Source organism: Elephas maximus, chromosome 3 (genome assembly GCF_024166365.1).
Source record: "Elephas maximus indicus isolate mEleMax1 chromosome 3, mEleMax1 primary haplotype, whole genome shotgun sequence".
In the NCBI taxonomy this organism is placed as follows: Eukaryota; Metazoa; Chordata; class Mammalia; order Proboscidea; family Elephantidae; genus Elephas; species Elephas maximus.
The window spans coordinates 37335948-37362485 of record NC_064821.1 but is presented as its reverse complement, the minus strand read 5'-3'; the positions used below and the strand labels follow the sequence as shown (position 1 = coordinate 37362485).

Below are 26538 nucleotides of genomic sequence, written 5' to 3'. Positions count from 1 at the left end.
GGGTATGAGAGAGTTGAAAACCTTCAGCTGTCCTTGAATATCATTGTGGCTAGAACATGGAGTATACCTGGGAGTAGGCAGCAGGTATACTTTTTAAAGGCCTTGAAGAGCTCGAAATTTCTCCTAAGGGCAATAGGGAGCCATAGAGGATGCATGAGCAGGAGAGGGACAGTGAGATCGCTGCCTTTGGAGCCTGGGTGGGAAAGATAGTGGAGGGGGCCCGGAAGCCCAGGAAGGGAGCTGGCATCCAAGTGGAAGGGGAGAAGCTTGAGTTCTGACTATGGGGTGGAAACTAGGAGGACCATTTAAATTGGATTCGGGAAAAATGGGCAGGATAGAATGACCACCCAGACTCTGGGGAATCCAGCTAAATGGAAGAGAAACAGGAGTTGGGAGAGAAAGCAGTGGTGGGATGGCCAGAGAGGTAGGAGAGAACAAAGAGGAGGACACATTATGATTTGGCTCCCTGATGTGCCCAGCCCTCTGCAAAGGGCTTGTTAAAATCCCCGTGACACTATGAGAAAAATTTGACAAGTATCCCCAATTTATAGATAAGAGAGCTGAGGCTGAGAAGGAGGCATCACTTGCTCAAGATTACTAAACCCGCACCTGTCCGTGACCAAGGTGAAAAGAGAACTGTGACCTCAGCACTGAAGGAACGCACAGAGAAGAAGAGCTCACAGAGGAACCAGACAAAGAGCATCAGCCCAGGGGAACATTCCGCATCCCAGGAAATAAAATCCAAGTTTCAAGGGTAAAGGAGCCATGGGGTTGGAGGCTGACATGGGGAAAGGCTGACATTTCAGGAGCTAGACACGTGTCCCACACAGGGGCTGGAGGAAGCCTCTGTCCTCAAGGAGGAAATGGTACAATAACAGGTCACATGACCGGGGGAGTGGGCTTCCTGTTTCCCCTGCCTCTCCCAGGCCAGTCTTGGTCAGCTCAGGCCTGAGCAAGCAGTGGCCAGAGTGACCCTGAGAGTGTTTGGCAACTTGGACTTCTGATCAAGGTGCCCCAAGAGGAACAGAGAAGTAGAGCGGAGTAAGAGGGCCGCATGCATGGTTGGGACCTCTGGTTCAGAAGAAACTTACAGAGAAGTGGGGGCTTTGAGGTCCTGGGCCCAGGCCCAGAGACGAGGAAAAGAGACAGGAGAGGGCATAGATTTGGTGAAAAATTAAGGGGACAAAAGAAAAGGGGAGGTCAGAAGGCCCTTGTGAGGTAGTGAGCTGCCCGTCAAGAGAAGTATTCAAATATGCAAATCAACATTGATAACTCAAGAGCCCTTCCAGAGGGGAAAAGCAATGCCCCATCTCATAGAAGAGAAAATTGAGGCCAACATTTGCCCAGGACAGCAAAGCAGGAGCTGAGGCCAGGCTGTGTTTTTAGGGGCTGAGGAAGGAGGACCCAGAGGGCACTGATTTCTGGACAATAATGAGTGCCCGGGCCATGCGACCCCGAAGTCGGCGAGGGAGACATCCTCCACCCGTGAGTGTCCCACCCCCCTTCCCCGCTGTGCCCAGCCTCTCAGGAGCCGAGGGCCCAGCCCTGCCTAGCTCAGAGCAAGGACTTGGGGGGTCGTTTGCAGGGTGAGTTGGACCCTGTGGCTGAGAGTTCAGAGGAGGCAGAGGCAGTAACTGGGAGCCCTGAGCCAGGCCCTGCACTACTGCAGGAGAGTCATGGCAAGTCAGAGCTGCTGGGCTCTGTGGCCGAGGCTGCTGGGCAGGACATGGGGAGCAGGTAAGAGCCGCTTGGCCTGTGCCGCTGACACCATCCAAGGCACTTCTTTCCCACCCACCATTCTGCCTAGGCCCCTTCCCTGCTTAAACACCCACCATGGCTCCCCATTGCCCTCCTGAGCCTGACTTTCAAAGCCCTGCCTGATGCTGACAGTTCCTGTCTACCAGCCACCCCGGACAACGCTTCCTTTTTCAGAACCTTCTGTCCCCCACCACCTTTGGCTGGGCTGTGCCCTTTAATAAAATGCTTTTATTTCCTTTGCAAAGGCCGACTCTTTCTTCTCTTGAGAGTCCCCACTCTGCTTCCCCAGCCCAGGGCCCCCTCATCTCTGTCCAGTCTGTTTCCTGGATTCCAAGGCTCCCTTGGGCCGCCAGTGCCACAGCAGAGCTTTTGGCAGCTCCCTACCCTGCTCACACCTCCCAGGGACCCTGAGGTTTAAGCTCCCAGAATTCCCCGCTAAGTGCCCAGTGGCTCAGCCTCCTGGCTTGGTCTCCCCAGGAGAGACAAGGAACTTGATGGAGACTTCGGCGGGGGAGTAGCCTCAGCCCTTGAGGGCTCCCAGAAGCCTGCAGAGGAAGCCTACCAAGCCCCGGAGGCAGCCCCACGGGATAGGGAGACCATCCCCCCCCAGCCTGGAGCCCCCGATGTGTTCCAGACCCTCCTGCATGCTCTGAGTTCCCTGGAGGCAGCTGTTGCTGCATGGCGCCAGCAGCCCCCCAGCTGTCCTGGCCCAATGGAAGCAGACAGCAGAAGTGAGGGGGCAGGGCTCCTCAGGAGGCAGGAGGAGGCAGGGGGCTGCCAGCGGGAGGCAGCCCGCCTGACCGAGAGGAACGCCTGGCTGCAGCTGGCCCTAGACAGTCGTGAGGACGAGCTGGCCCGCACACAGGCCTCCCTCCAGGCCATGCGGATGGAGAAGGAGACGCTGCAGAGAGAGGTGAGTGGTTGGTCCTGTCTGAGGGAGGAGGCAGGACCTGCGTAGGCAACGCTTGTTCATTTGTTCATTCCACATACATTTCTGGAACATCAAATGTGTGCCGGACACTGCTGAGTCCAGTAACCAGAAGAAAGATCCCTTGTAATCTTAGTAAGGTGGTCAGGGAAGGCCTTAGTTTAAGGTGGTCTGAGGAGGTGACGCTTGAGTAAAGAACAGAAGGAAATGAGGGAGGAATCATGCAAGGAGCTGGGGGAAGAGTGTTCCAGGTAGAGGGAATAGCATGTGCAAAGGCCCTGAGGCAAGAGCACGCCAGGCATGTTCAAGGAACGGCAAAGAGGCCAACGTGGCTGGAGTGAGCAAGTGAGGGGGAGAGTGGGGGGGAGATTAGGGCAGGAGGTGACAAGACAGAGCTTGCAGGGGGGCCTGGTGGGCTGCATAGGACTTCAGCTTTTGTTCTGAGTGAGGAGTGAGCCGTGGAATGTTCTGAGCATAGGAGGGACATGACCTGACTCAGACATTCACAGGTGGCTGAGGGGAGGACAGACCTTGGAGGGTAAGGGCAGGAGTTGGGAGACCAGGGAGGCGGTGACTGCAATGATCCAGGTGAGCAGTGGAGGTGGTGAACAGTGGAAAAATTCTGGATGATGTCAAAGGTGGAGCTGACAAGAGTGGGTGTGAAAGCTAGAGATGAGCTGAGGACAGCTCCAGAGTTTGGGGCTGGAGGAATTGGAAGAGAAAGATGGGCAGGCTGTGGGAGGGGCTGGGGTGGGGGCAGGCTTCTTGGTGGAAGGAGATGGGAGCTCCCCAGCTCCTATTGACGGATGAATAGGAGTTTGCCTTCTTGGAGGATACTAGGAGGTTTGTTTGGGTCCTGATGAGTTCGAGGTGCCCATGAGACACCCACGTGGAGCCATCAAGGGAGCAGGTGTATGTCTGAATCCAGAGCTCAGGGGAGATCTCAGGGCAAGAGGAAGACATTTGGGCATCTTCGCGTGTGGATGGGATTCCAAACCATGTGACTGGAGGATATCTATGGGTAGGGAGCCCCCCATCTTCAAGCTGGACTAACAGAGAGACCCAGGGCTTCAGGAACCCAGACCAAGGAGCGAGACCCATTTTCCTGCTAAGCAAGATAAGTCTTGGGTGGCTAAGAGACTTCCCCAAGGTCGCATAATGACAGATTTGGTGGTATCTGTATCTGGAACTTCTGCCTTTTAGCTGAGGGTCTTGTTCCCCAGGAACAGGCGCTGGGGAGGGATGGTGAGCGGTTGAAGCCCCTAGGCCTCACATTCCCACTGTCCCTCCCAGGTCCAGGAGCTGCAAGATTCCCTGCTGAGACTGGAGCACTTCCCACCTCCCTCCCACAGCCAAGGGGGCAGCTCAGGCAGTGGTTCCAGCAGCCCCGGGGCAGGCGGGGAGGCCTGGGGGACTCAGGTAAGTAAATGTGGGAATCAAGAGCTCATGATCCTGAGATAGTTCAGGGGAGTGAGATTTATATCCAATTGTTTCTGGGATTGGAAAAGATCTGAAGTCATGATCCTGGCCCTCGGTGACCATCGGGGTTAATCAAGTCACCTCTTCCTGGCAGGACTCCTTCCCCCTGGCTCACCCCCTGCTCCGGCGCCTCCGGAGTGATTCCAGCACCCAGATTCTTGGACCTCTCCCCACCCGGTCCCTTGCCCCCGAGATGCAAATCATGGAAACCCAGATTGACCAGCTCCAGGGGTAAGAGTCACAAATGCTGAGCTAGGAAGGGCACCAGCACCTCCCCCAGTTGGAATAGGAGAAGGGGAGAGATGGGAGTCAGATCCTGGCTGCCCCAGTAGGCCTCTAACTTTTCCTCTTCCCCACCTTTGGAGGCAGGAGCATCGAGAAGCTCAAATGCTTCAACCGTCTGCTGTCGGCTGTGCTCCAGGGGTACAAGGGCCGGTGTGAGGGTCTCAGCATGCAGCTGGGCCAGCGGGAGGCTGAGGCCACAGCCCTGCACCTGGCCTTGCAGTACAGGTCAGTATACCCCATCAGTGATGCCCCTGGCTGAGGAGGAGGTGGGCACCCCGGCAATGGCCCCATTCAAAAAGGGGGGCAAGGCCCTCCCCGGAAAGCAGTTTCTCCCACCACAACTATTAATTAAAGGTAGCCTTAGTCCAAGGTTGCTGAAGGAGTCTGAGTTTTCCAGGGGTGGGGGCGAGGAGGAAAGTGAGGGTCCCGGGAGCAGTTGAGACTGGAACTCATATAGTAAAATGAGGGCAGGCTTCCTGGTAGAAAAAGATTGGAGCTGGGGTTCTGAGGAATGAATAGGAGTTTGCTCTCTGGGAGGAGACTAGGTGACCTGAGCATCCTGGAGCACTCAGGACTGATGTCCCGCAGTGAACGCTGTGAGGAGGCCTATGGGGCCTTGCTTGCTCTGTGGAAGGCCAGCTTGGGAGCAAGGAAAGGAGTCTCGGTGGGTGACCTGCAGGCAGCTGAGAAGGAAGCATGGAGGCTGTTGGCACAAGAGGAGATTGCCATAGATGGAGAAGCACCACGGGATGCCCAGCCAAGGTATGCCTGGGGACCCTGGGACTGGGCTGACCAGTGAGTGAACCCCTGATTGGGAGGTGGGGTTCCCAAAGATGGCCCTGTGTTGGAGTTTGGCATGGTTGTGTCCAGCAAGGACTGGAGTTGGCCTGTTGCTACTCAATGAGGTTGGCATGGCAGTTGATTGGATTGGCATAGGACCCACCATAGTTGGCACAAAGGTGGATGGATGATGGTGCTTTACAAGGCTGACCTGATGATACTCATTGAGGTTGGCATGATGCTGCCAAACAGGGTTAGCATACTGGGTGATGGTGTTCATTGGTGTCAGGGGGTGGAGTAGTATCAGAACCTGTCTAACTTCAGGGGTAATAATGCAAATCAAGATCAGCATCAGCCCAAGGCTGATTCCTCTGAGGTAGATGTCAGACTTACCTCCTCCCTCCAACCTTTTTACCAATTCTGACACCAGCCGTCCCTCCCACAGCACTCTCTAGTTCTCTTCTAGGTTCAATAATCCATTGCAATGGCCACACAAAACTCACAGACCATACTTACAGCTAAGGAGCTTAATAATGAATTAACAGGTTACGACTCAGGATCAGGCTTAAGGAAGCATGTAGGCAAAGTCTGTTTTCTTCAGGACAGCTCCCTCTGCTCCTCCTAGCCATGCAGGCTTCCTCTTGGCCCTGATGTTTTTCACCACCAACTCTGCTGCAGGGCCACTTCCAGGCCTGTCACTGCCAGTTCTACTGCTGGGCCCCTTCTGGGCCTCTCACAATCTTCAGTGTTAAAGCCCTTGTTACAGCTCTCGAGGAGGTTTCTTGCCTCTTCTCTCTCTCTGCTTCTTCTCCCATCTTTTTTCTTTCTGCTTCCTGTTGCTTTTTTTCCTGCATCTTTCTATCTAAAAAACTTCTGTGGGGTTGGCTGCTTATATGCACAAACTCCTTGTCAATTTCAAGGAATGGCCCTCCCCCCAGGGCCGCAAATTTACCAATCCCCTCTTGGTAGGCCACAGACACTTCATTTGCATAGTCTATTGACCAATCCCTGCAAGGTGCATACCAATCACAGGGCAGGCTGCAGCTCAGGGCCAGACAAAAAGTATCAAACCAAGTTGTTTTACGGCTTTCCCAGGAGATGTCAATCAACCTGGACAAAATAACAAAATGTTCTTGGGTAGAAAATTAGGGCAAAGGTAACTCCTCAGAGCTTAGGGGGAAAATCTTCCAAGCCCTTTTTCCAAAGCACCAAGGGAAAAGGCCACATAAAGGAACTTAGTTCACCATAATTGGGTTGGTGTGATGGTGTCCACCATGATGGCATGGGCGATGGTGCCCATTAGGTAGTCATGATGGTGACCACCATGTTGTCTTGATGGATGATGGTGCCTATTGGATGGTCATGATGTCCTGGTGGATGACGGTGCCTGTCTTAGTTATGTAGTGCTGCCATAACAGAAATACTACAAATAGGTGGCTTTAACAAACAGTAACTTATTTTCTCACAATTTAGGAGGCTAGAAGTCCAAATTCAGGGTGCTGGCTATAGGAGAAGGCTTTCTTTCCATGTCAGCTCTGGAGGAAAGTCCTTGTCTCTTTGAGCTTCTGCTCCTAGGCAATCTTCATGTGTCTTGGCATCTCTCTTCCCTGGTCTCTGGTTGTTAGCTTGCATTTAATCTCTTTTATATATCAAAAGAGATTGACTCAAGATACACCCTACACTAATCCTGCCTCATTAACATAACAAAGATAACTCATTCCCAAATGGATTTACAACACATATTTTTTGGGGACACAATTCAATCCATAACAGTACTCCTTGGGTTAGTGTGATTGTCTACCATACTATCTTGATCAATGATGGTGTCCACTGACTGGGTTGGTGTGATGGTGTCTACCCTATTGTCTTGATGGATGACAGTGCTTATTGGAGTTTACTTTATAGTGATTACCATGTTGGTATAAGAGGGTCCACCACAGATGGCATAGGATCCATTGTGGTCAGTAAAATGGAAGATGATAGTGCACCAGGGTTGGCATGAGGTTAGCACAACCATGTCCACCAGTGTTTACACAGACTCCTCTTCTGTTTCCATAGACCCGAGGGCAGCAGTGTGGACACGCCAACGCTACAGGAGGTTGCTACCCAGCTCAAAGGCTACATCCAGCGTCTCCAGAAGCACAGTGCTCTGATGAAGATTCCCCTGGAGCCTGGCCCCACCCTGGCACCCATGTCCAATGTGCCCCAGTCGGAAGCCATGCTGCAGGCCATGTTGGAGACTCGGCCTGGCCCAGCTCTGCCCCAGCTGGAGAAGATGCAGATCCAGCAGGACCTAGTAACCACGCGGGTACTCATGGGCTGTGGTCACCCTGTCAATCAATCCTGCCAAGACAAAGCTTTTTCACTAAGGCAGAGAGGGGGCGTAGCTGGAGGGACCAAGGCGCAAAGGAGGGGTCTTCGGGCTTCCTGGAGGAAGGAGAATTAGAGCTATGGTTTTGAGGGGTGAATAGGAGTTTGTCCTCTGAGTTTCATTTTCTCATTAGACTCCCAATCTGGCTTTCAAAAATGCCCTTCCTGTGGGAAAGAGAGGAAACCCGGGTGGCACAGTGGTTAAGTGCTACGGCTGCTAACCAAAGGGTCAGCAGTTCGAATCTGCCAGGTGCTCCTTGGAAAATACGGGGCAGTTCTATTCTATTCTGTCCTATAGGGTCGCTATGAGTCGGAATCGACTTGATGGCACTGGGTATGGGTATGGGAAAGAGGTGGGGGCAGAGGACATAATCTGGCACTTGTAGCCTTGTGTTAAATACTCCAGGTTCTGGAGTTGAAGAAATGCAGATGCTTCCACTGAGCTGGTACTTGACCTTGTCTAAGATACTTGCCTTCTCTGAACTGCCATGTTACAGCCATGTATACATATGTATATTATGTGTAATATGTATGTACATATCAAACATATTTTTTATATATTGTGGTAAATATATAAAAGACAACATGGTGGACACCATCACACTAAGTCAATGGGCACCATCATCCAACAATACAAAACATTTGACATTTGAATAATCGTCACACAGCCATAGCTTTTATTATTGTCGTTGTTGGGTGCGGTCAAGTTGATTTTCGACTCATAGTGACCCCATGTGGAACCCCATAGCGCTTCCTAGGCTGTAAACTTTGTAAGAGCAAATGGCCAGGTCTTTCTCCCGTGGAGTCGCTGGGTGTGTTCAAACCGCTAACCTTTCAGTTAGGAGCCAAGCACTTAACTGTTGTACCACCAGGACTCTTTTATTGGGGGGATGGTATTTTTCCACCTCACAAAACCATGGTGAGGGTCAGACTTCTTGCCTGCCTAGCCTACAGTGTGTGCTTCAGTTTCCCTAATGGCTGACCTTATTGTTGTTATGTTCTATCTAGTGGGTTCCGACTCATAGAGACCCTATGTACAACAGAACGAAACACTGCCCGGTCTTGCACCATCCTCACAAATGTTGTTATGCTTGAGCCCATTGTTGCAGCCACTGTGTCAGTCCATCTCGTTGAGGGTCTTGTTGTTATTACCTGACATCAGTTCAGCCCCCAATTCATGGCAACCCCAAGCAGATCAAGATTGGACTGTTGTGATCCTTAGGGCTTTCCTTGGCTGATTTTTGCAAGTCAATTGCCAGGCCTTTCTTCCTAGTCCATCTTAGTCTGGAAGCTCCGCTGAAATCTGTTAAGTATCATAGCAATCTGCAAGCCTCCAGAGACAGATAGGTGGTGGCTGGTCATAAGGTGCATTGACCAGGAATCAAACCATATAGAAGATGCGGGTTCTATCACTGAACCACCATTGCCCTCCGTGGCTGGCCCTTGAGGCACAAATTCTCTGCCCTTTCCTCTGCCCCTCAGGAGACCCTGGCAGACCTGACACTTTGGCTACAGCTGGCCCGCCGGGAGAAGCAGGGCCTGGAGCTACGGGAGGCCGCCCTTCGAGTCCTGGGCCCAGCCCACCTGGTCCTTCTGGAGCAGCTGCGTTGGGAGCGGGCCCAGCTCCAGGCTGGTGAGGAGGACAGCAGTGGTGGAGACAGCAGTGGAGGCAGGAGCAGCGGGGATGAGGAGGGATGGGCCCAGGTGAGAGACCCATCTGGATCTGGGAGGGATAGCAGTATTATACTACTGGCTTTGTGGCCCCAGACAATCATGAGCCCCTCTGAGCTTTGGTTTCCATTTCGGCACAGAGTGGCACATATAATAGTTAAGCTGAGCATCAAGGTTCACACCTGTACCTTGGGATTTCTTTCTTTGAGGGTATGGAGCCCAATAAGCCTCAAGGGGTTTAGCATCTTCTCCTCAAACCTATTCCTTCTCCTTCATCCCAGCCCAAGGCCTGTCCATGTTCTCCCTCTCCATCCCTGCTGCCCTAGCCTGTGCCTCGTCTCCTAAATCTTAGCTCCAGCCTCCTCCCTAAGGCCTCCCCTTTTGCCCCTTCCTGTCTGATCTTGTCTGTTGTCTGCTTAAAACCTTCCATAGATAGCTTTCTAGAACTTTCAGAGTCCAGGCTCTTTAATGTGGCTCTTTGAATATCTCTCCCACCTCCAGGCCCTTGCACATGCTGGGCCCCTGCCTGGAACACCATTCGCTCTTTGTCTCATTCAGTCCTTGATCTCCTACAGTCTCAGCTCAGACATCACCTCCTCAAGGACACCCTCCTGGGTTGCTTTCAGATGAGGTCTCCATTTCTTATGTCCCAGGGAATTATTATCGGGGGAATAATTTTACCTTTATTAGGGGCTCTGTGAGGGCAGAGATATGGCCCCCACCACCTGGGTGTTTCGGGTGTCCACCTTAGGCTTAGCACACTTGGCTCTTCCCTCCCTTCTGCCCCCCTTAGGGCCCTCCTGCTGCCCCTGGTGGCATTGATGGAGGCCAGGTGGGCAGGGTTCGGGACCCCGAGGAGCTGGCCCGGGACTTGGAGGTGTCACTAACCCGGTATGTGCCTGGCTTCTGGGCTGGGAAATGGGTGGGCTTAGAGAGGCCAGGATGCATACCTTTGTACAGGTGTGTCCACCTGGAAACACTGGGCAGGTAGGTGGGAGGAGGAGAGGGACAGTGATTGGCCATGGCTGTGATCCCCTCTCCCCACCCCTGCACTAGGGCTGTGGACCTGCGGGGGCAGCTGCAGAGTCTTCGGGAAGAGCTGGAAGAGGCAACACAGAAGGCTCGAGCCAGATGCACTCAGACTGCCAAGCTGAACAGCAGCTTATGCAAAGCTCACAGGTGGGCCCACTGCCCTGGGTCCCTGTCCTGCCTCTCTGGTCAATTCAGCAGTGTCCCTGGCTCTCTCTGGGCCTCAGTTTCCCCTCTGTGAGGTGGGCAGTGCATTCAATTGTTCCCACACCTCCCCTGATGCCCAGTGAGACCCCAGGAGGACCCAATCCCAGGGAGCTCTGGTGTGGGGATGAGGGAGGGGCTGTTTCCTGGCTTAGCTCCCACCCCCACCAGTGCCCTGGTCCTTGCCCTCCGAGGAGCACAAAGGAAGCAGGAGGAGCAGCAGCAGAAGCTGCAGCAGCAGGTGGCACTAATGGAGGCCCGACAAGCAGAGGAGCTGGCTGTGCTGGAAACCACTGTGAGGGCTTTGGGGAGGCCCCAGCCGCCCCGTCCGCCACCCCAGCCAGGGGAGACCCTTCTGTAGACCCTGCAACAGGTTGCATCCAGAAGCGCCACAGAGTGGTGGCTGGTGATGTCATAAACACCCTGGAGTGACTTTATGTGACTTGGCTTGTTTGGGGTGTGTTTGGCATGTGATGGCCTGCTGGAGGGTGACTAGGAGTTTGAGAAAACCTTAATGTCTTTTGCACTCAACTACTAACTGAGAGGTTGGTGGTTCAAACCCACACAGTGGTGCTACGGAAAAAAGCCTGGTGATTTGTTTCTGGGAAGATTATAGCCATGAAAACCCTATGAAGCAGTTCTACTCTGTAACACATGGGGGCGCCCTAAGTTAGAATTGACTAGACAGCAGTGGGTTTTTTTGTTTTGTTTCATGTCTTAGGATCTGGCCTGGCACCATCTGGAGTATAAGCCTGTCATGTCATTGGGGTTGGGCAGGAAGCCGACTGGGCTGTGGTGACAGTCCCTGGGGAATCAGAGACAAAGCTCTCCCACTTGAGCTGGGGGCTGAGGGGACAAATGAGGAAACTGAGGCTCAGCCAGTTTCTGAAGTTAAGTAGCCAGAGCTAAAATTCCAGCTGCCATCAGGACCCTTCCATGGGGGGAAGTTGGGGTGGGCATGCCTTCCCTCCCCATCCCTTCACAAGGAGGTGCTGGGTTTGGACTGGGAGATGTTCACAAAGAGGAGGAGGCTCATATCACAGAAGGGAAACTGAGGCTGGAACAGCTCAGGGTGTGCAAAGAGGAATGTTAGCTCCAAAGAGCACTTATTCACAGGGTGGAGACAGGGGAGGGGGGCCAGAAAGGTCTTTGGAATTTGGCTTTGAAGAATTTACAGCTAAGGCAGAGGGCTTCTGGGTGAAGTGTGGACTTAGGGGCTTTGGGCTGTACACAGATGAGTTCAGAGCACACAGTTATGGTTGGCAATGAGGCAGATTCATGACCTCCAGGGTGGGGAGTGCCCCTGGCCAGGCTGAGAAGTTCAGGCTTCTTCCTGAGGCTGATGGGAGCTATGGGAGGTGTTTATGCTTGGTTAAATGGTTTGCACTCAACTACTAACCTAAAGATCGGTGGTTCGAAACCACCTAGTTGTGGTACGAAAGAAAGGCCTGACAATCTGCTTCCATAAAGATTACAGCCAAGGAAATCCTATGGAGTTCTACTCTGACACACATGTAGTCGCTACCAGGAATCAGAAATGACTCCATAGCAATGGGCTTGATTTTTTAACAGCAGGCAGCTGATTAGTCTGTATTTGCATAGGCCACACCTCTTGCCCCCCCCCCCCCAATGGCCTAGCTGGGCCTAGAAAGCCGGGGTGGGCCTCACCCCAGCCTAGCAGGATTAGCAGCCAGCTGTCCTCTCCTGGGCAGTCACTGAAACCCAAGACAGAGATTAGAAAGCATTTTGTGTCCAGCCTGGGGGAGGAGGGGTCCGAGTCACACCTGTGCAGGTGTGTGTGAGGTGCTACCGCTTTCAAGAGAGGGGCCATGTACTTGGGGTCAGTTTCAGTCAGTGGCCAAGCCTGGACTTGAACCCTTGCTGCCTGAGTTGAGAGGTGGAAGGAGAAGGGACCAACAGCCACCTCTAACTTCTGGGGCTGTTCACCTTTGTACCTTCCTCAGTGTCTCTGGACCCAGTTGACTTTGAAGAAAGCAGGGGAACTGAGGCGGGCAAGACTGCCAATGGGGGGGAAGGGGCAGAAGAGCCAACTTTGCCCCCCTCCCCAAGCATGATCTAATCCCCCCAGGTTGCCCTTGTGGGGAAGGGGAGCCAAGGTCATCCATAGGAGGGTGGGGTAAGAGTTTGCATGTGGTGGGTTTGCAAGGGGCGGGGGAGAGAAAGGGCCTGGGGTTGCCGTTGTAGGGTGGCCTGTTCGCAGGCTGCCTGGGGAACATGGGCTGGCTGTTCCCACGGGCGCCCTCTCAGCAGATGGGCCTAGGACTCTTTGTCCCAGCTTTGTGGCCCCTGCAGGGTCAAATGTCACTGCGGGGCCACGGGCAGGGGTCAGGGGGGCGAGGTCAGGCCTGGACCCACCCCCAGGCGGCCCCAGGGAGTGAGGGAGGCTACTGGGAGGAGGCGGGTTGGGTGGGGGTGGGGGGCACAGCTTGAACAATTGGAGGCTCTAGGGCTCATCCACCAAACCCACCCAGCCCGTCCTTCTGATCCCCCCTGCCCCCTCCCCCAGGCTAGTCCCCCTCAGTTCCTCACCCCCTCCTGCCCAGACCCCCTCTGAACATCCTCCCTGAGCCTTCTCTCCCTTTTAATTGCCTTGTATCACTTCTCTGAGAACCCCCCCAACCTGTGTCCCTGAGCAACGATCCAGCAGGTCCAGGCCACTGGCCTAGGACCCCTGGCTTTTCCCCAAATAACCAATCAGCCCCCACTCACTCCCAGGCAGCCCAGAACCAAAGGGTCCTCTCTGCCCACCCAGGCCTCTCTCCCCCAGCAGGGCGTAACATCAGGTTGTGGTCAAAACTCCACCCCAGTCAGACCTGTGGGTAGTTCCTAGGTGGATCAGATGGTTCACAGCTCACCTGCTAATCCGAAAGTTGGAATTTAGAACCCACCCAGAGGTGCTTCCGAAGGAAGGCTTGGTGATCAGCTTTCGAAAGTTTACAGGCTTGAAAACTCTACGAGGCACAATCCTACTCTGCAGCACATGGACTGGGAACCAACTCAAGGGCAACTTGGTTTAAGGCTTCGCTCACCAGGGACCCTGCCAGGCCCCCTCTGGGAGGCTAAGAGGCTCAGGGCTGGGTGGGCTTGACTCTCCCTGAGCCTCAGTTTCCCCCAAAGTGTTGCACAATTCCAAACACCTTTGCTCCAGGGGGGCGCCTCTTTAGGTGTCATCTGGGGTGGGGAAGACTCTTTCCCAAGGACCTCTCCTGAGAGGGGAGGCTTAGGAGCAGGAGGGGAAGAAGACACTGGTTTCTCCCACCCTGAAGTCCTCAGAGGCCCAGCCCATGTGCCCTGGTGTCAGGCTGGGTCCGGAGCACGGTGGGAGATAAGGCCAGGCGCTGGATCTGTGGGGTTGCCGAGGGGAAAGGTCACCATGGGAAGGGCTCCAATAGCCAGTTAAAGGTTAACAGGTCCAGAGGGAGAAACTTGCCTTCCCCTGCCCAGGGTTGTCCGGCCTCCTCTCAAACCAATGGTGCCTAATAAATGCGGGGACTGGCAGGGACTGCAGGCCGGAAGACATCTGCAGTCCAGCTGGCCGAACAGCCCAGCCCTTTCTGTAAAGCACAGAAAAAAAAGGAAATTAAAGGGGAAAGGGGGAGGCCCCAGAAGGGTCGGTGGGTGGGCCGTGCCTCGCCGTGCCCCTGGCTCGCCAGGAGGGTGGGCGCCCTGCCCCTGACTAGGGGCCCCCTCTGACCTCGCGCCCCCACCGTGAGCAAACCACAACCTCCCTTCCCTTTGGAGATCCCCGCTACCGAGCAAAGGGGTGGGGTCGGGGACCAGCCGCGGCGACTTTCTGGAATCGGCAGCTAGCACACTCAATCCGTCATGCAACTGTGCAAAGAAATGCCCCAGGGTGCGCGTTCATCCCTGTGCGTGCGTGTGTGCGTGTGTGCGTGCGTGCGTGTGTGTGTGTGTGTGTGTGTATGCAGGGATCTTTAGCGCAGGGGCTGTCCCTCTGCTCCCGCGCAACCGACCCCCATTATTGCTCTGCCGGGAAAACCGGAGGGGGGTTGCGAGGGGAGCCTCGAGGGCGGCGAGCGATGCAGCGCCCAAGGCCGGCGGCGGAGTGGACGACCTGAGCGAGACTTCTAGGAGAGGCTGCGGAGGGCAGAGGGCGCCGCGGGCCGGCAGGGGTTAAGGCCAGCGCCGAGAGCGGGCGGGGGCGGAGCAGGGCGGGAGGGGGAGGGGAGGGTCAGGCCGCGCGGCCGCGCCCCGCCCCCCGCCCCCCCCCCCCAGCCGGCCAGGGCGCCGCGCGCGGCCACCCATGCCCTTATAAGGGCGGCCGTCGCCGGGGCAACGAGCGCCCGCCCCCAACCCGCGGCGCGCGCCCGGCGCCCGCCCCCCGCCCCGCGGATGGAACGTTGTGTGTCAAACCGGCCGCAGCGCGAGGCCGGGCGCGGGGGTGGCGGCGGCGGCGGCGGCGGCGAGGCCAGCCCGAGAGCGAGGCTCGGGCCCAGGCGCAGGCCCAGGTCGGGCGGCGGCTGGGCGGGCGGCGGCCCACGGCCCTGCAGGCCTCGAGCGGCGGCGGCAGGCGCGGGGGATCCTGGGGGGCGTCGCGTCCGGCCCCGGCGCGCGCCCGCCGCCCCTCCCCCGCGCCGCGGCCGCCCTCGCAACTTGCGGCCAAACTTTGGCCGCGACCTCCGGAGCGCGCGGGGCGGCCCGCGAAGTTGGCTGCGGCCCCCGGCGCAGCGGCGGCCGACCCCCGCGCAGCCCGGGCCGGCCCATGGCCCGCGCGCCCCCGCCGGGGCCCCAGGGCGGCCCGGCGCCTGCCCCCGGGGCCCCCGAGCCTCGCCGCTAGTGCGCCCCCCCCGGCCCCGTGCCCGGGCCCGCGCACGCGTGGGAAAGTTGGCCTGGAACCGGCCCGACCAGTTCCGCCCGGGCGCGCGGACCGGCCGCAGGAAGTTGCTGCTGCAAAACTTTTTTGGGGGGTGCAGCTGGGGCCCCCAGTGCGCCGGGGCCGGATGCGCGCCGCGTAGCGCACCCCGGGCCGAAAGGGGTGCCCGCAGGGAGGCGCGCGGCGGGGGCGCCCCGGCCCCGCTGCCCGGGGGCTATGGCCATGGTGGCCGGCGGCTGGGGCGGCCCCGGCGGTGGCGACACGAATGGCGTGGACAAGGCAGGCGGTTATCCGCGCGCGGCCGAGGACGACTCGGCCTCACCCCCTGGCGCCGCCAGCGACGCTGAGCCGGGCGACGAGGAGCGGCCGGGGCTGCAGGTGGACTGCGTGGTGTGCGGGGACAAGTCGAGCGGCAAGCATTACGGCGTTTTCACCTGCGAGGGCTGCAAGAGCTTCTTCAAGCGGAGCATCCGCCGCAACCTCAGCTACACCTGCCGGTGAGCCCCCCATTAGCGCGGCCGCACCAGTGCGCCCGGCCCTGGCCTGGGCGGGCCTCTGACCCACTCGGTCACCTTGGGCCTGGCGCTGACCTTCCCTAGGCCTCCACTCCCGCTTTGAGAAAGGGGGGGCACGGCCCCCTTTTCCATTTTTGAGATTGTGTATACAGTCAGCGCTGCATCCATGCAGGTCCCCCCATCAGGTGGTCCTTTGCAGCTTCCGCCCCAGTTATTTGCTCCTCCTCCTTCCCTTTTCCCCGGGAGGGGTCATCTCTGCACAGGCGGGGGGCCTGGGAGGGTTAGGGGTGCTGTCAGGGGTGTGAACCTAAACCCAGTGCCCCTCAAACTCCTTCTCTTGGGGGATCCCGGCGCGCGGGGGATCCTGCGGGAATCGAACGTGGAACTTGGACCGTGACGCTTTCAGCGTCCGGGGACTATTGTCTGCGGCCGCGCGGATCAATACGGCGCGCCCTTGGGGTCAAATATCACTTTCAAAGTCGCTCTGGCGGCCGAGCAGAGCCAAGGCGCAAGGGAGGCTGGGGTGGCGCAGGGCAGCCCCCTTTAATTGGGGGCCCTGTTGTGGGGGTGGAACAGGGCCTGCTTCATCAGGGAGAGGGACACTCCTGGGCTCACAAGGCCTTGGGTCTCCGGAAACGACCGCTACTGAGACTGTGGCTAATTTTGAACCCGCACAGCCCGAGCCAGGAGTGGGTGCAGACCTGGGGCCCCGGAAAATCCCTGAAACTTCGGGGTGGCTCTCGGACAGGGTGGGAGTGGTGTGTTTCCAAGAAGGAGCCCTGGGCTGTCCCAGCATGGAGTTCTGGTGGCAGGGTGTGGTCTGGTTTTTCTGGTTGTTGTTGGGGGACAAAAAGTCCCCCAGGAGAAGGCACTCGGCTGGGGTGTCCAGCCTAGGGTACCTTTGTGTTATGCTCATTGATGAAGGTTCCCCACTTGCTCTGTGCCAGGCAGGACAGGGCCCATCTGGAGAATTCCATTTTTCAGGGGCACAAAACTGAGGCTGGGAAGGTCATGGCACTTGCCCTAGGTCATGCAGTGAGGGACCCTACCCTAACCTCTGTTCCCCAGTTGGGGCTTAGCAAGGGGAGCTGTAGGGATTAGGAAGGGGACAGCTGAGTTAGGGTCATGGTGTCCCCAGGGAGTGCTGCTGATGGAGGGCTTGCTGGCAGAGGCCACTGGTCAGAGCTAGGCTGGGGCACCCAAGGCTGGAGTTTGGCCCCAGGTCCAGGGTCAGGGCCTGCCTGGGGCTGGTAGGGGGCAGGGGGCGCTCATCCCTCTCCTGTGCTAACTGGGCCACCAGACTTTGGCCTCATTCTTGCTGCTGGAATAGCTGCCTAATCTCTGGCTGGGCCTTTGGGGAGGGTGAAGGGGGGGGCTCAGGCAGTTTCAGGGTCCCTGGGGATTCCCTGAGGCCAGGTCAGGGAGCACCAAGGACGGGAGGGTGTTGTTTGGGGCTGGCAGGTTCTTCACCAGCTCTGTGCTGTGTGGCCTGGTGAGGTCATACACTTCTCTCTGAACCTCAGTTTGAGCCAGAACCCCAGGGAGACCCCAGCCCCAAGCCTGGACCTCAGGGAACTCCCAGTCTGGTGGAGACAAAACTGAAAACAGATGCCCTCAGCCTGTGCTGGTACCAGAGGGAAGGACGAATCTGTGGTTCCAGAGGGGAGCAAGGGGCTCTGTGTGGGGTCAGGGAGGGCTGCCTGGAGAAGGGGAATGGGAGATGGGCCTGGCACAGCACAGCCATGGGAGAATTTAGATCCCAGTGGGCTTGAAATGCCAGGTTGAGGGCGGTGGGGAGCCTTGGAGGTTGCGTGAGCAGGAAAGGGCCATGGGCAGAATCTATGGGCAGGAGGAGGCAGGGTTGGGCCCCAGGGTGGGGCAAAGCATGCGTTCTTCAGGTGGGATAACAGGCAGAACTTACTATTTCCCCATCTCGGGAACTCAGCCTGGGCGGACAGGAAATCTGTCCCAATTCTATAGTCGGAGGAATTGAGGCAGGTGGCAGGGCCTCTCCTGAGGTCAGGGCGCCCTGAGCAGGGCCCCCACCTGCCCTCCCGCCCAGGCCTGGCCTGGCCGTTTCCACCCGGCTGCCCCGGACCCTCCCACTGCTCGCTGGGCTTTGTTCTGGTTCAGCCTGAGCTGCCTCTGCCCTAGCAGGGCCTCTTTCCAGGATTCAGGCGGGTGGGGGGCCCCCGCGGAGGCCCCCCCAGAGCCTCAGCTTCCCCAGCCCTGCCCCTGGGACTTCTGGCTAGGACTTGGGTCTTGACCCCCTACCGCAGAGCCCCCCAGCCCCAGTGCATCCCATAAAAGGCTGGCATCTGCTCCATCTCCTTCCAAATGAGGAAACTGAGGCTGGTGGGGAGAGAGTTGCCTTGGAGACGCTTTTGATTTATTCCTTTGTTGAGTGTTTGTTTTACTCTGACTGTCTCAGGGCGCCCACTTGGCGGCTGGCCTGTGATCGAACCCCAGGCCTAGGAGAGCCCCACCCAGGGTGGCGAGAGGCGGAGGGCAGCCCCAAGGGCAGAAGGTGCTGGGGATGTTTGAAGAAAAAGCACCTGACCCTTCCTGCTTGAGGCCAGCCTTGGATGGGGAGCTCATTACCTCATGGGAACATCTGTTTCTAGGAGAGGCAAGAATGATCCCCAGGGGCTGCCCAGGGGCAGAATCTTAAGCTTGTTTGGAGGAGGGGATGCGGGTATGTGTGTGGGGCCTTAAAGGAGAGAAAGGAATTTGTTCCTTGGTTCATTCATTCATGCATTGGTGCCAGCCTCCTGTGGGGGGATGCTGGGGCCTCAGAGAAGCTGGCCCTTGGTCCCCTTAGCCAACTCACACAGCCCAACTCCCTGACTGTGTCCCTCTCCTGATCATCTCCCATTGCTCTTGGGACCAAGGCCCTGTCCTTTAGTATGATAGTGACCAATGAACAGTTTTAAAACTGTTGGGGCCTCTGTATTTTCTCTTTACCAAGTTTTTGCTCTCATCATGTCCCCTGACTGGAAGGGTTTCTCCGTTCACCTTGGAAACTCCTATTCATCCCTCAAAACCCAGTTCTGATGTACCTTCCCCAGAGTGCTTCTCTCCTCTTTTCCACGGACTCTTACTCATCTGCCACCACTGTACCCCAATTGCCCTTTCCTCTCTGCAGATCTGCGGGGTGAGCCCCGGCCATCCCCCAGCCCTGGGGGTCCCCCTGTTGTTTCTCAGGTGCTGCCTTCAACGGCGGCTCACAGAGTGGTTCGGGGTGCCACGGTGACCCCTAACCTTTGCGTGCCCCCAGGTCCAACCGTGACTGCCAGATCGACCAGCACCATCGGAACCAGTGTCAGTACTGCCGCCTCAAGAAGTGCTTCCGTGTGGGCATGCGCAAGGAGGGTGAGTGCCCTTGGGTGGGTGGGCTCTGGCACTTGCTAACCTGGCTGCCACCAGTCCTGTGGTCCCGTGGGCTGTGCTGTGGGCTGGAGGAGTCCACTTAGGACCCAGGGATGCGGAGGGCCCACTTCTAAGACTGTTCTCCAGCCGCCCTGTCCATCCTCTTTCCCAGCAGTCTCCCCTCCCTACCCTGGCCTTGTGGCAGCTCCCTCAGGTCCAGGCCCCTTGGTGACCTTCTGGTCCTCAGGCCTGGCCTTCACTTTCTGCACAAGGACATTTTTTCTTATTTGATTTGCTTTCCTTCCGCCCTCCACCCTTGGTTTATGTTTGCCCAGGGCAGGAACTCAGCCTGATTAAGGCAAAGGGGCAGCTCACCCTTCCTCCTGACCCTGGGGCAGCTGGGAGGTGGAGGAAGGGGAACCCAGTGGACGTGTGATGGGTGGCTGAGGATGGAACTCTGTCCATGACCTTAGAACTCAGAGAACCAGAGACTTTCTCATGAGCACTGGGGTTCGGGAGCAGAATCTGGCGGGTGGATGAGAGTCCCCTGCTTCACTTTGTCAGGGGCCAGTGTGGCAGTTCTCTGTGTCTAGCCTTAGTCTCTCTTGCTCTGAAATTGATTTCTTCTCTGCCAGGCCTCTGTGGGAGAAGCTGGCTTTGTTTCCTAAAACTATTTGTTCACCCCTGAGTTTGAGGGTGACCCTCTTATTTGCTCTCTCCTGACCCGGTTTTGTCCGTTTGACTGAAAAAAACCTGAGGTGCCTCAGATCAGGGCTTCAGATCTCTGAAGTCTCAGGGGTGGAAATAATCATAATCTGTACCCCAAGCCCAGTTCTACCTCAGAGCCTGTGCAGGGGCTGTTTGCTGTCATGGAACTCCTTCCCCCAAGATACCTACATGGCTCCTCCCCTACTTCCAAGGTTTGCTCAGAGTCATCTCCTGAGAGAAGTCCTCCCAATCCCCTGTCTTCACCAAGCCAAAAAACCTTTCACCGTCGAGTCGATTCCTACTTATAGTAATCCTATAGGACAGGGTAGAACTACCCCATAGCGTTTTCAAGGCTGTAATCTTTACAGAAGCCAGCTGCCCCATCGTTCTCCCACAGAGCAGCAGGGGAGTCAAACCACCGACCTTTTGGTTAGCAGCTGTGCACTTAACCACTGGGCCACCAGGGCTCCTGCCTTCACCATCTCCCTTTATTTCCACATGATCACAGTCAGCTGGAGGGCAGCTGATTTTACCCTGCTCTACCCTGGTCTACCAGAAAACCTGCTCCCTGGAGGCAGGGAGTTTTGTCTGTCTTGTTCCCTGCTGTATATCCCCAGCTCCTAGACCAGAGCCTGGCACACAGTAGGTACTCAATAAATGTTTTGTGGCCCAGATTACCATTCACTTAGCACTTATACGTGCCAGGTGGTGTTCTAAGGGACTTATGTAGGTTCTCATTTAATTCAGTGATTGGTGTCTTATGATTACTATTATTATTGTTTGCATTTTATACATGAAGGAAATGAGGCCACTTGCCCAGGATCAGAGAGCAAAACAGTTGTGGCTGAGATTGAACTTGCACGCTCTGGGCTGAATGATGGAGGAGGTGGGGGAAGGGGTTCCAGGAGGAGGGAACAGCCATTGCAAAGGCCCTGGGGTAGGAGCTTGCCAGGGTGAGGGAGGAACAGTGAGGTCAGGGGGTGGGTTAGAACCGAGTAAGCAAAGAGGGTTGGCGAAGGCCCCTTGGAGGGTCATGAGTCCAGCTGAGATTCACTCTTGAGATTTGTCCAGGTACCCCCATTGGACCGATGACTTGAGACTCACTTGGAAACTACTTGAAGCAGGCTCGAACGCAGGCCCCTGCTTTCTGCTGGGCACTGTCAGCCCTGGGCTCCTGCCTGGGGTTCCCCTCCTTTCTCCGCTCCGCTCCATGGCGTGTTGACCAGAAGTTCACAGAGGTGCTGAGACAGCACGTGCCAGCTTGTTAATGCTCGTTAATTAGTCCCTGCCTGGCACCCAGCCCAGTGTGCCCTTCTCCCACTTCCCACCCAACATGGCCTATTGTATGCAGCCCAGGCGGGGTGGGCATGCAGCCACCTATTCCTCTTTGTACCTCAGTTTCTTTCTTCCTCCCCACCAGTTGTTGAAACATGGGCCAATTTGGTGTCCAGGCCAGCAAGCCGGGCAGAGTGTCTCTGGCATGTCCACTTCCCTGCCCCACCCTGAGAAGGCTAGTGATGCCAGCTACCAGCTGCGGACACTGGGGTCACCACAGGGACCCAGAGAGACCTAACTGCCCTTGGGGGGACCACAGTCTTGGTGAGGGGATGGGAGATAAATGATCATGTCTGAAGGAAGAGCAGCTGGTGCCCCTCCTGGCCTCATCCTCGACTCTGGGACTCCCAGTGATTGGCAGGCAGGTGGGGGTGATTGAGCTTCTGTCACCCCGAGCAGAGTCCAGTGGAAGGGAACCGGATGTGAATCAGATTACCCCAACCCAAAGGTCCAATTCCCATCTGTGAAGGTTCTCCAGGTGGGATGGGGGACCAAAGGAGGAGCAGGGGGCAGGAGGGCACAGCAGAACAAGGGGGGCCTGCAGGACCCTGCCCTGTCCTCCCAGGATGCTGTGAGCCCCGGGGGTGGGGTTGGGCAGCCTAGTGGGTTTGGAGGGAAGGCACCCAGTGACCCTGTGGTGACTTTTGTCTTCTCTCTCCCCCCTTATTTCTTCTCTCTGTCCATTCCCTTCCCTCTCCCCTCCCTTCCTTCCCACTCTCTCCTGTCTTACCTCCTCCCCTCCCTTGTCTCCCTATGCCTCTCATTCCCTTCTTGTTCCCTATTCTCTCCCTCCCCCATCTTCTCTCCAACCCATCTCTTCCCGCCTCCTGTCCGCTCCTCCATACGCCGTCCCTTCCCCATCCCTGACCTCCCGCATCTCCTGCGGGGGGGCCGTCTTCTGCCCCACCCCTACCCCACCTCCTTTCACCCCACGCTCTTCTGCCGTCCGGCCTCCCACCTCCTCGTTCCCTTCCTGTCTCCTGTCTCTCCTTCCCCTTTCCCCTTCTCATGTCCCCCTCCCGCCTCGTTCCCTTCCCTTGTCCCTCGTCTTCCTCCCCGCCCGGCAGCGGTGCAGCGCGGCCGCATCCCACACTCGCTGCCTGGCGCCGGCCCGGCCTCGTCGGGCAGCCCCCCGGGCTCGGCGCTGGCGGCGGCGGGCAGCGACCTCTTCCCGGGCCAGCCAGTGTCGGAGCTGATTGCGCAGCTGCTGCGCGCGGAGCCCTACCCGGCGGCTGGCCGCTTCGGCGCGGGGGCGGCAGGCGCGTTCGGCCCGGGCGGCGCGGGCGCGGTGCTGGGCATCGACAACGTGTGTGAGCTGGCGGCGCGGCTGCTCTTCAGCACGGTGGAGTGGGCGCGCCACGCACCCTTCTTCCCGGAGTTGCCCGTGGCCGACCAGGTGGCGCTGCTGCGGCTCAGCTGGAGCGAGCTGTTCGTGCTGAACGCGGCGCAGGCGGCGTTGCCTCTGCACACGGCTCCGCTGCTGGCCGCCGCGGGGCTGCACGCCGCGCCCATGGCCGCCGAGCGCGCTGTGGCCTTCATGGACCAGGTACGCGCCTTCCAGGAGCAAGTGGACAAGCTGGGCCGCCTGCAGGTGGACTCGGCCGAGTACGGCTGCCTCAAGGCCATCGCACTCTTTACACCTGGTGAGAGCCTGCAGGGGGTGCGGAGGGGCGGGAGGGATTCCGGTCACCACGTACGCCAACCCCTGGCCCCAAAGCCAGCCACACTGGGGGCGCTGCATGCCTGGTGATCGCTGATGGGGTTAACAGGTGAAGTAATGCCTCCGAAGTGGGGCCTGGTGTGGCCCCACTCTTTAGGGGCCCCACACCTGGGTCCTGCACGCAGTGAGCGCTGGCGGGGGGCAGTGAGGTGGTGCAAGCAGACACCCTGAGCCCCCACTCCCCGATCCCAGGACTCCCTAAGAACTGAGCCTAGCCCCCTAGACCTAAGGACCCAGCTGGTCCCACTGACTCCCTGATCTCCAGCTCCCTAAGACCTTTGCCTGCTCCTCCCCCTAGATCAAGGTGCTTTTGGAGGGACGCGGGAGGGGGAGGGGTGGTCCCTGACTCCTGGCTGTGCGGCCCCCCGCCCTCGTCTCCCTAAGTCTTTTGACCCTGAGTTAAAGCCCTCTTCACCTTTCGTGCTGTTATGGAGGGCTGCCAGGTAGGAGGTGCCCTGACATCTGGTTCTGGGCTCCCCTGTCTCCCAGATTCTTTGGTCCCCAGACCTTTGGGGGGGGCGGGGGAGGCCCAGACTGCGGACTCAGAGCTGCGCTGGGGTGGGGCGTGGTTCTGAGGCCGCACCCACATGGGCGTGGCCAGGTGCCTGGTGTTTGGGGGTCTGGTACCTTCCCTGCCCCGTTACGTACTAACACAGCTGCTGCTACTTTACTACTGCCGTACCGTATTCTTCCTACTGGCGGCGCAGTGAGCGCTGCCCTCCCGAGGCATATCTCCCCAGCCTGACCCCGGGGATACTCTTGTCCTCTGGAAGGATCCAGACCTCACTAAATGTCTCCTTGGGGCGGGAGGCCCAGGAACCAGCCACTCTGGGAGATGGCTTTAATTTGGTAAACACGGCTTTAATCAATATAAATAATAAATAATGCCCCATGCTTCTCCAGGCAGTCTGGGCTCTTGTCTCCCAAAACCCCCTCCTCAGCCCCACCTTCCCCTCAAGCTTCCTTAGGACCTGTTCCCCTGGAGTCTTTTTTTGAGGGCGGGCGTCCACCATGAAGACATCACTGACTGCACTCCTGTCCTTACCGTCTCTCAAGAATCGACACTGCCATAGAAAACCCGCATTTGTGCCCCAGGAACCCATCACCCACACCTCGAGTGATGCCCCCGCCGCCCCCTTGTGGGTCTTGGTTCCTCCCACTACCACCACCCCACTTAACCTCGCCCTCGTCCCCTCAGATGCCTGCGGCCTCTCGGACCCGGCGCATGTGGAGAGCTTGCAGGAGAAGGCTCAGGTAGCCCTGACCGAGTATGTGCGGGCCCAGTACCCAGCCCAGCCCCAGCGCTTCGGGCGCCTGCTGCTGCGGCTGCCGGCCCTGCGCGCTGTCCCTGCCTCCCTCATCTCCCAGCTGTTCTTTATGCGCCTGGTGGGCAAGACGCCCATTGAAACGCTGATCCGTGACATGCTGCTCTCGGGGAGTACTTTCAGCTGGCCTTACGGCTCTGGCCAGTGACCTCCAGGGACACCGATGCTTGGGGCTCCAGGGGTCCCCAGGCACAGGACCCCCGTTCTTTCCCAGACTCCTCTTTTTTAAAGACTGTGAAATTGTTTGTCTTTTCTGTTTTTTAAATGATCGTGAAACCAAAAAGAGACGGATCGTCTGGATTCCAGCCATGTCTTCCGGTCCCCTCACCAAGATGGAGGGAGGGACTCCGGGCCCAGTCCCTCCACAGCCTTGGACAGCCAGTGAACTCATGGGATGGCAGGGTGGGATAGAGGCCTGGTGGCTGGACTAGAGGGCGGCCCCATCCAGGCAAGAGTAACCATGGGTCAGGTGGAATCTCCGGACACGTGATCCATGTCGGACACTACGTGAGGAATGAATCAAGGGGATGCAGTAATAAACATGTTTCCTATCTGTGCGGCTGCCCTGGCTGGCTGTCTATGAGGGGGTGACAGGGAGGGTGCCCCCCTCTACCCTGGAACCCACCCCAGCTATGTGGCACGTCCACACAGCCTACTGTGTGTGACTAGGTGGGTGCTGTTATTTTGGGGCAGGTGGGGAAACTGAGGCTGAAGGCAAGGGGCAGAGGTCTGAGGTTAGCCAGTGAGTCCATAAGTGTTGAACCCAGCAGATGGTAGTTGTTAGATTCAAGCCCTGGACTGAACACCTTATTAATAAATTAATTGAAGGTCAGCTGTTAATCTTGGTATCTGGGCTCCAGGGTCCTTTGGGGAACTGTTTTCTCACCAACTCTCAGACCACGTGGTCTGGGTCAGGCCATAGGCCTGTCATCTGATCCAGGCAATTATCTTTCCATTCCCTTGGCCACAGTGATTGGTTCAGGGAGGTCATGTTACCCCAAAGCAGACCAATGAAACTTGATTGCAGAATTCATAACCCAGAGGATATTATCAGTGAGGCAAAGCAGAGCCTACACAAGAAGACCAGTTTCTCAGAATGCTTTTGGAGCCCCTAAATCAACCCATACCTGAAGCCTTTGTACATTTAAGTTCTGTGAAACCAGACTTGCCCTTTGTGCCTGAGCCAGTTTGAATTGGGTTTCTTCTCATGTGTAACCAATAAACTCCTGACCAGTTTGGGATTGGCATCTGGAGGGTAGAGACCACTGTGAGGACAGACATTGAAATATGGATTTAGCTGAGTTGAAATGGAATATGGGGTGGTGCAGGGCATGAAGGACCCTGGCATTCCTGCCTCAGAAGTTTGAGGCCTGCTCTGTGGTGGGAAAGGTACCCGTGGGGGGTGTATTGTCAGGGCTGTGGCTCTAGGGGGTAGGTAGAAAAGATTTGGATTGGGGCGGGGTGATGACACCTCTCAGGCCTTCACTGAGGCCCTGCCAGGCAGAAAAACCTCCATCAAAGATGCCCCCTAAGAACAGTGAGGGCAGAACTTGGGTCTGTCACCCTGACAGCTCCAGTCCTCCAGAATGTTCCCTTATGTCCATCTTGGAGGTCTGGGAAGACGGGAGACAAGGCTATGGAATGAACGGGGGTCTTGAGGGCATGCCCTGTTCCCCTGAAGGGGACTGTGGTAGAGTGGAATGGGAAGAACACCGGGCCTCCTTTGGAGGCTGAACTGGGCAATGTGCTGGATCTGGGTCTCCACAGTTGTCCTGAGGGTAAGTGGATACAACTCCACTCTAGTAGGGCTGGACAGCAATGGCCCATTTCTCAGATTCACAAATCAAGGACATCTGAGGACTGAGTGATACCGCAGGGGTCTATCCTGTCATCTAGTCCCCAGGCCAGAGATTTAGATGTCTGTCCCTACCTTACTACTGAACTCCTACTTCTCCTACAAGACCCCACCCATATGGCCCCTCCTGCGGGAAGATATCTCCAGCCTCTCTGGTTGTCAAGATTCTGCCATCTACTCCTCCATTATTGCTCTTTCATATTGGGACCAGGGCTCTCTTCCCCAGACTAGGGGCTCCTCAAGAGCTGAGGCCTCTCTGTGGCCACGGTCGCACGCAGTGGCTGGTACTGTCTTCTCCGCTTGCCAGTTTGACTCCCTGATGGCGTCAGTCCCCTGTAACTTCCCTGGGAGA

General features: G+C 57.2%; 2 protein-coding genes across 8 annotated transcripts; both read left to right on the top strand.

Moving 5' to 3' along the window:
• The first annotated feature begins 909 nt into the window (after nt 1–909).
• USHBP1 (USH1 protein network component harmonin binding protein 1) lies at nt 910–12901 on the top strand. 6 transcript variants are annotated; one of them, XM_049877350.1, is made up of 13 exons: nt 910–1041; nt 1387–1485; nt 1586–1737; nt 2236–2671; nt 3980–4105; nt 4260–4396; nt 4535–4675; nt 5039–5212; nt 7289–7538; nt 9083–9304; nt 10065–10162; nt 10328–10450; nt 10676–12901. In XM_049877350.1, the coding sequence occupies exons 2-13, from the start codon at nt 1432–1434 to the stop codon at nt 10863–10865; spliced, it is 2103 nt and encodes a 700-aa protein (XP_049733307.1). In that variant the 5' UTR covers nt 910–1041; nt 1387–1431; the 3' UTR covers nt 10866–12901. The 6 variants fall into 6 exon arrangements, 5 of the variants coding, with proteins under 5 accessions (XP_049733307.1, XP_049733305.1, XP_049733306.1 ...); XM_049877348.1 differs by having other exon boundaries at nt 4991–5212; XM_049877349.1 differs by having other exon boundaries at nt 1565–1737.
• Nucleotides 12902–15483: 2582 nt separating this feature from the next.
• On the top strand, nt 15484–25828 carry NR2F6 (nuclear receptor subfamily 2 group F member 6). Of its 2 annotated transcripts, none has more exons than XM_049877344.1 (4): nt 15484–15856; nt 19152–19246; nt 22354–22929; nt 24205–25828. In XM_049877344.1, the coding sequence occupies exons 1-4, from the start codon at nt 15576–15578 to the stop codon at nt 24477–24479; spliced, it is 1227 nt and encodes a 408-aa protein (XP_049733301.1). In that variant the 5' UTR covers nt 15484–15575; the 3' UTR covers nt 24480–25828. The 2 variants fall into 2 exon arrangements, with proteins under 2 accessions (XP_049733301.1, XP_049733302.1); XM_049877345.1 differs by lacking the exon at nt 24205–25828 and adding an exon at nt 23966–24198.
• The last annotated feature ends 710 nt before the right edge of the window (nt 25829–26538 follow it).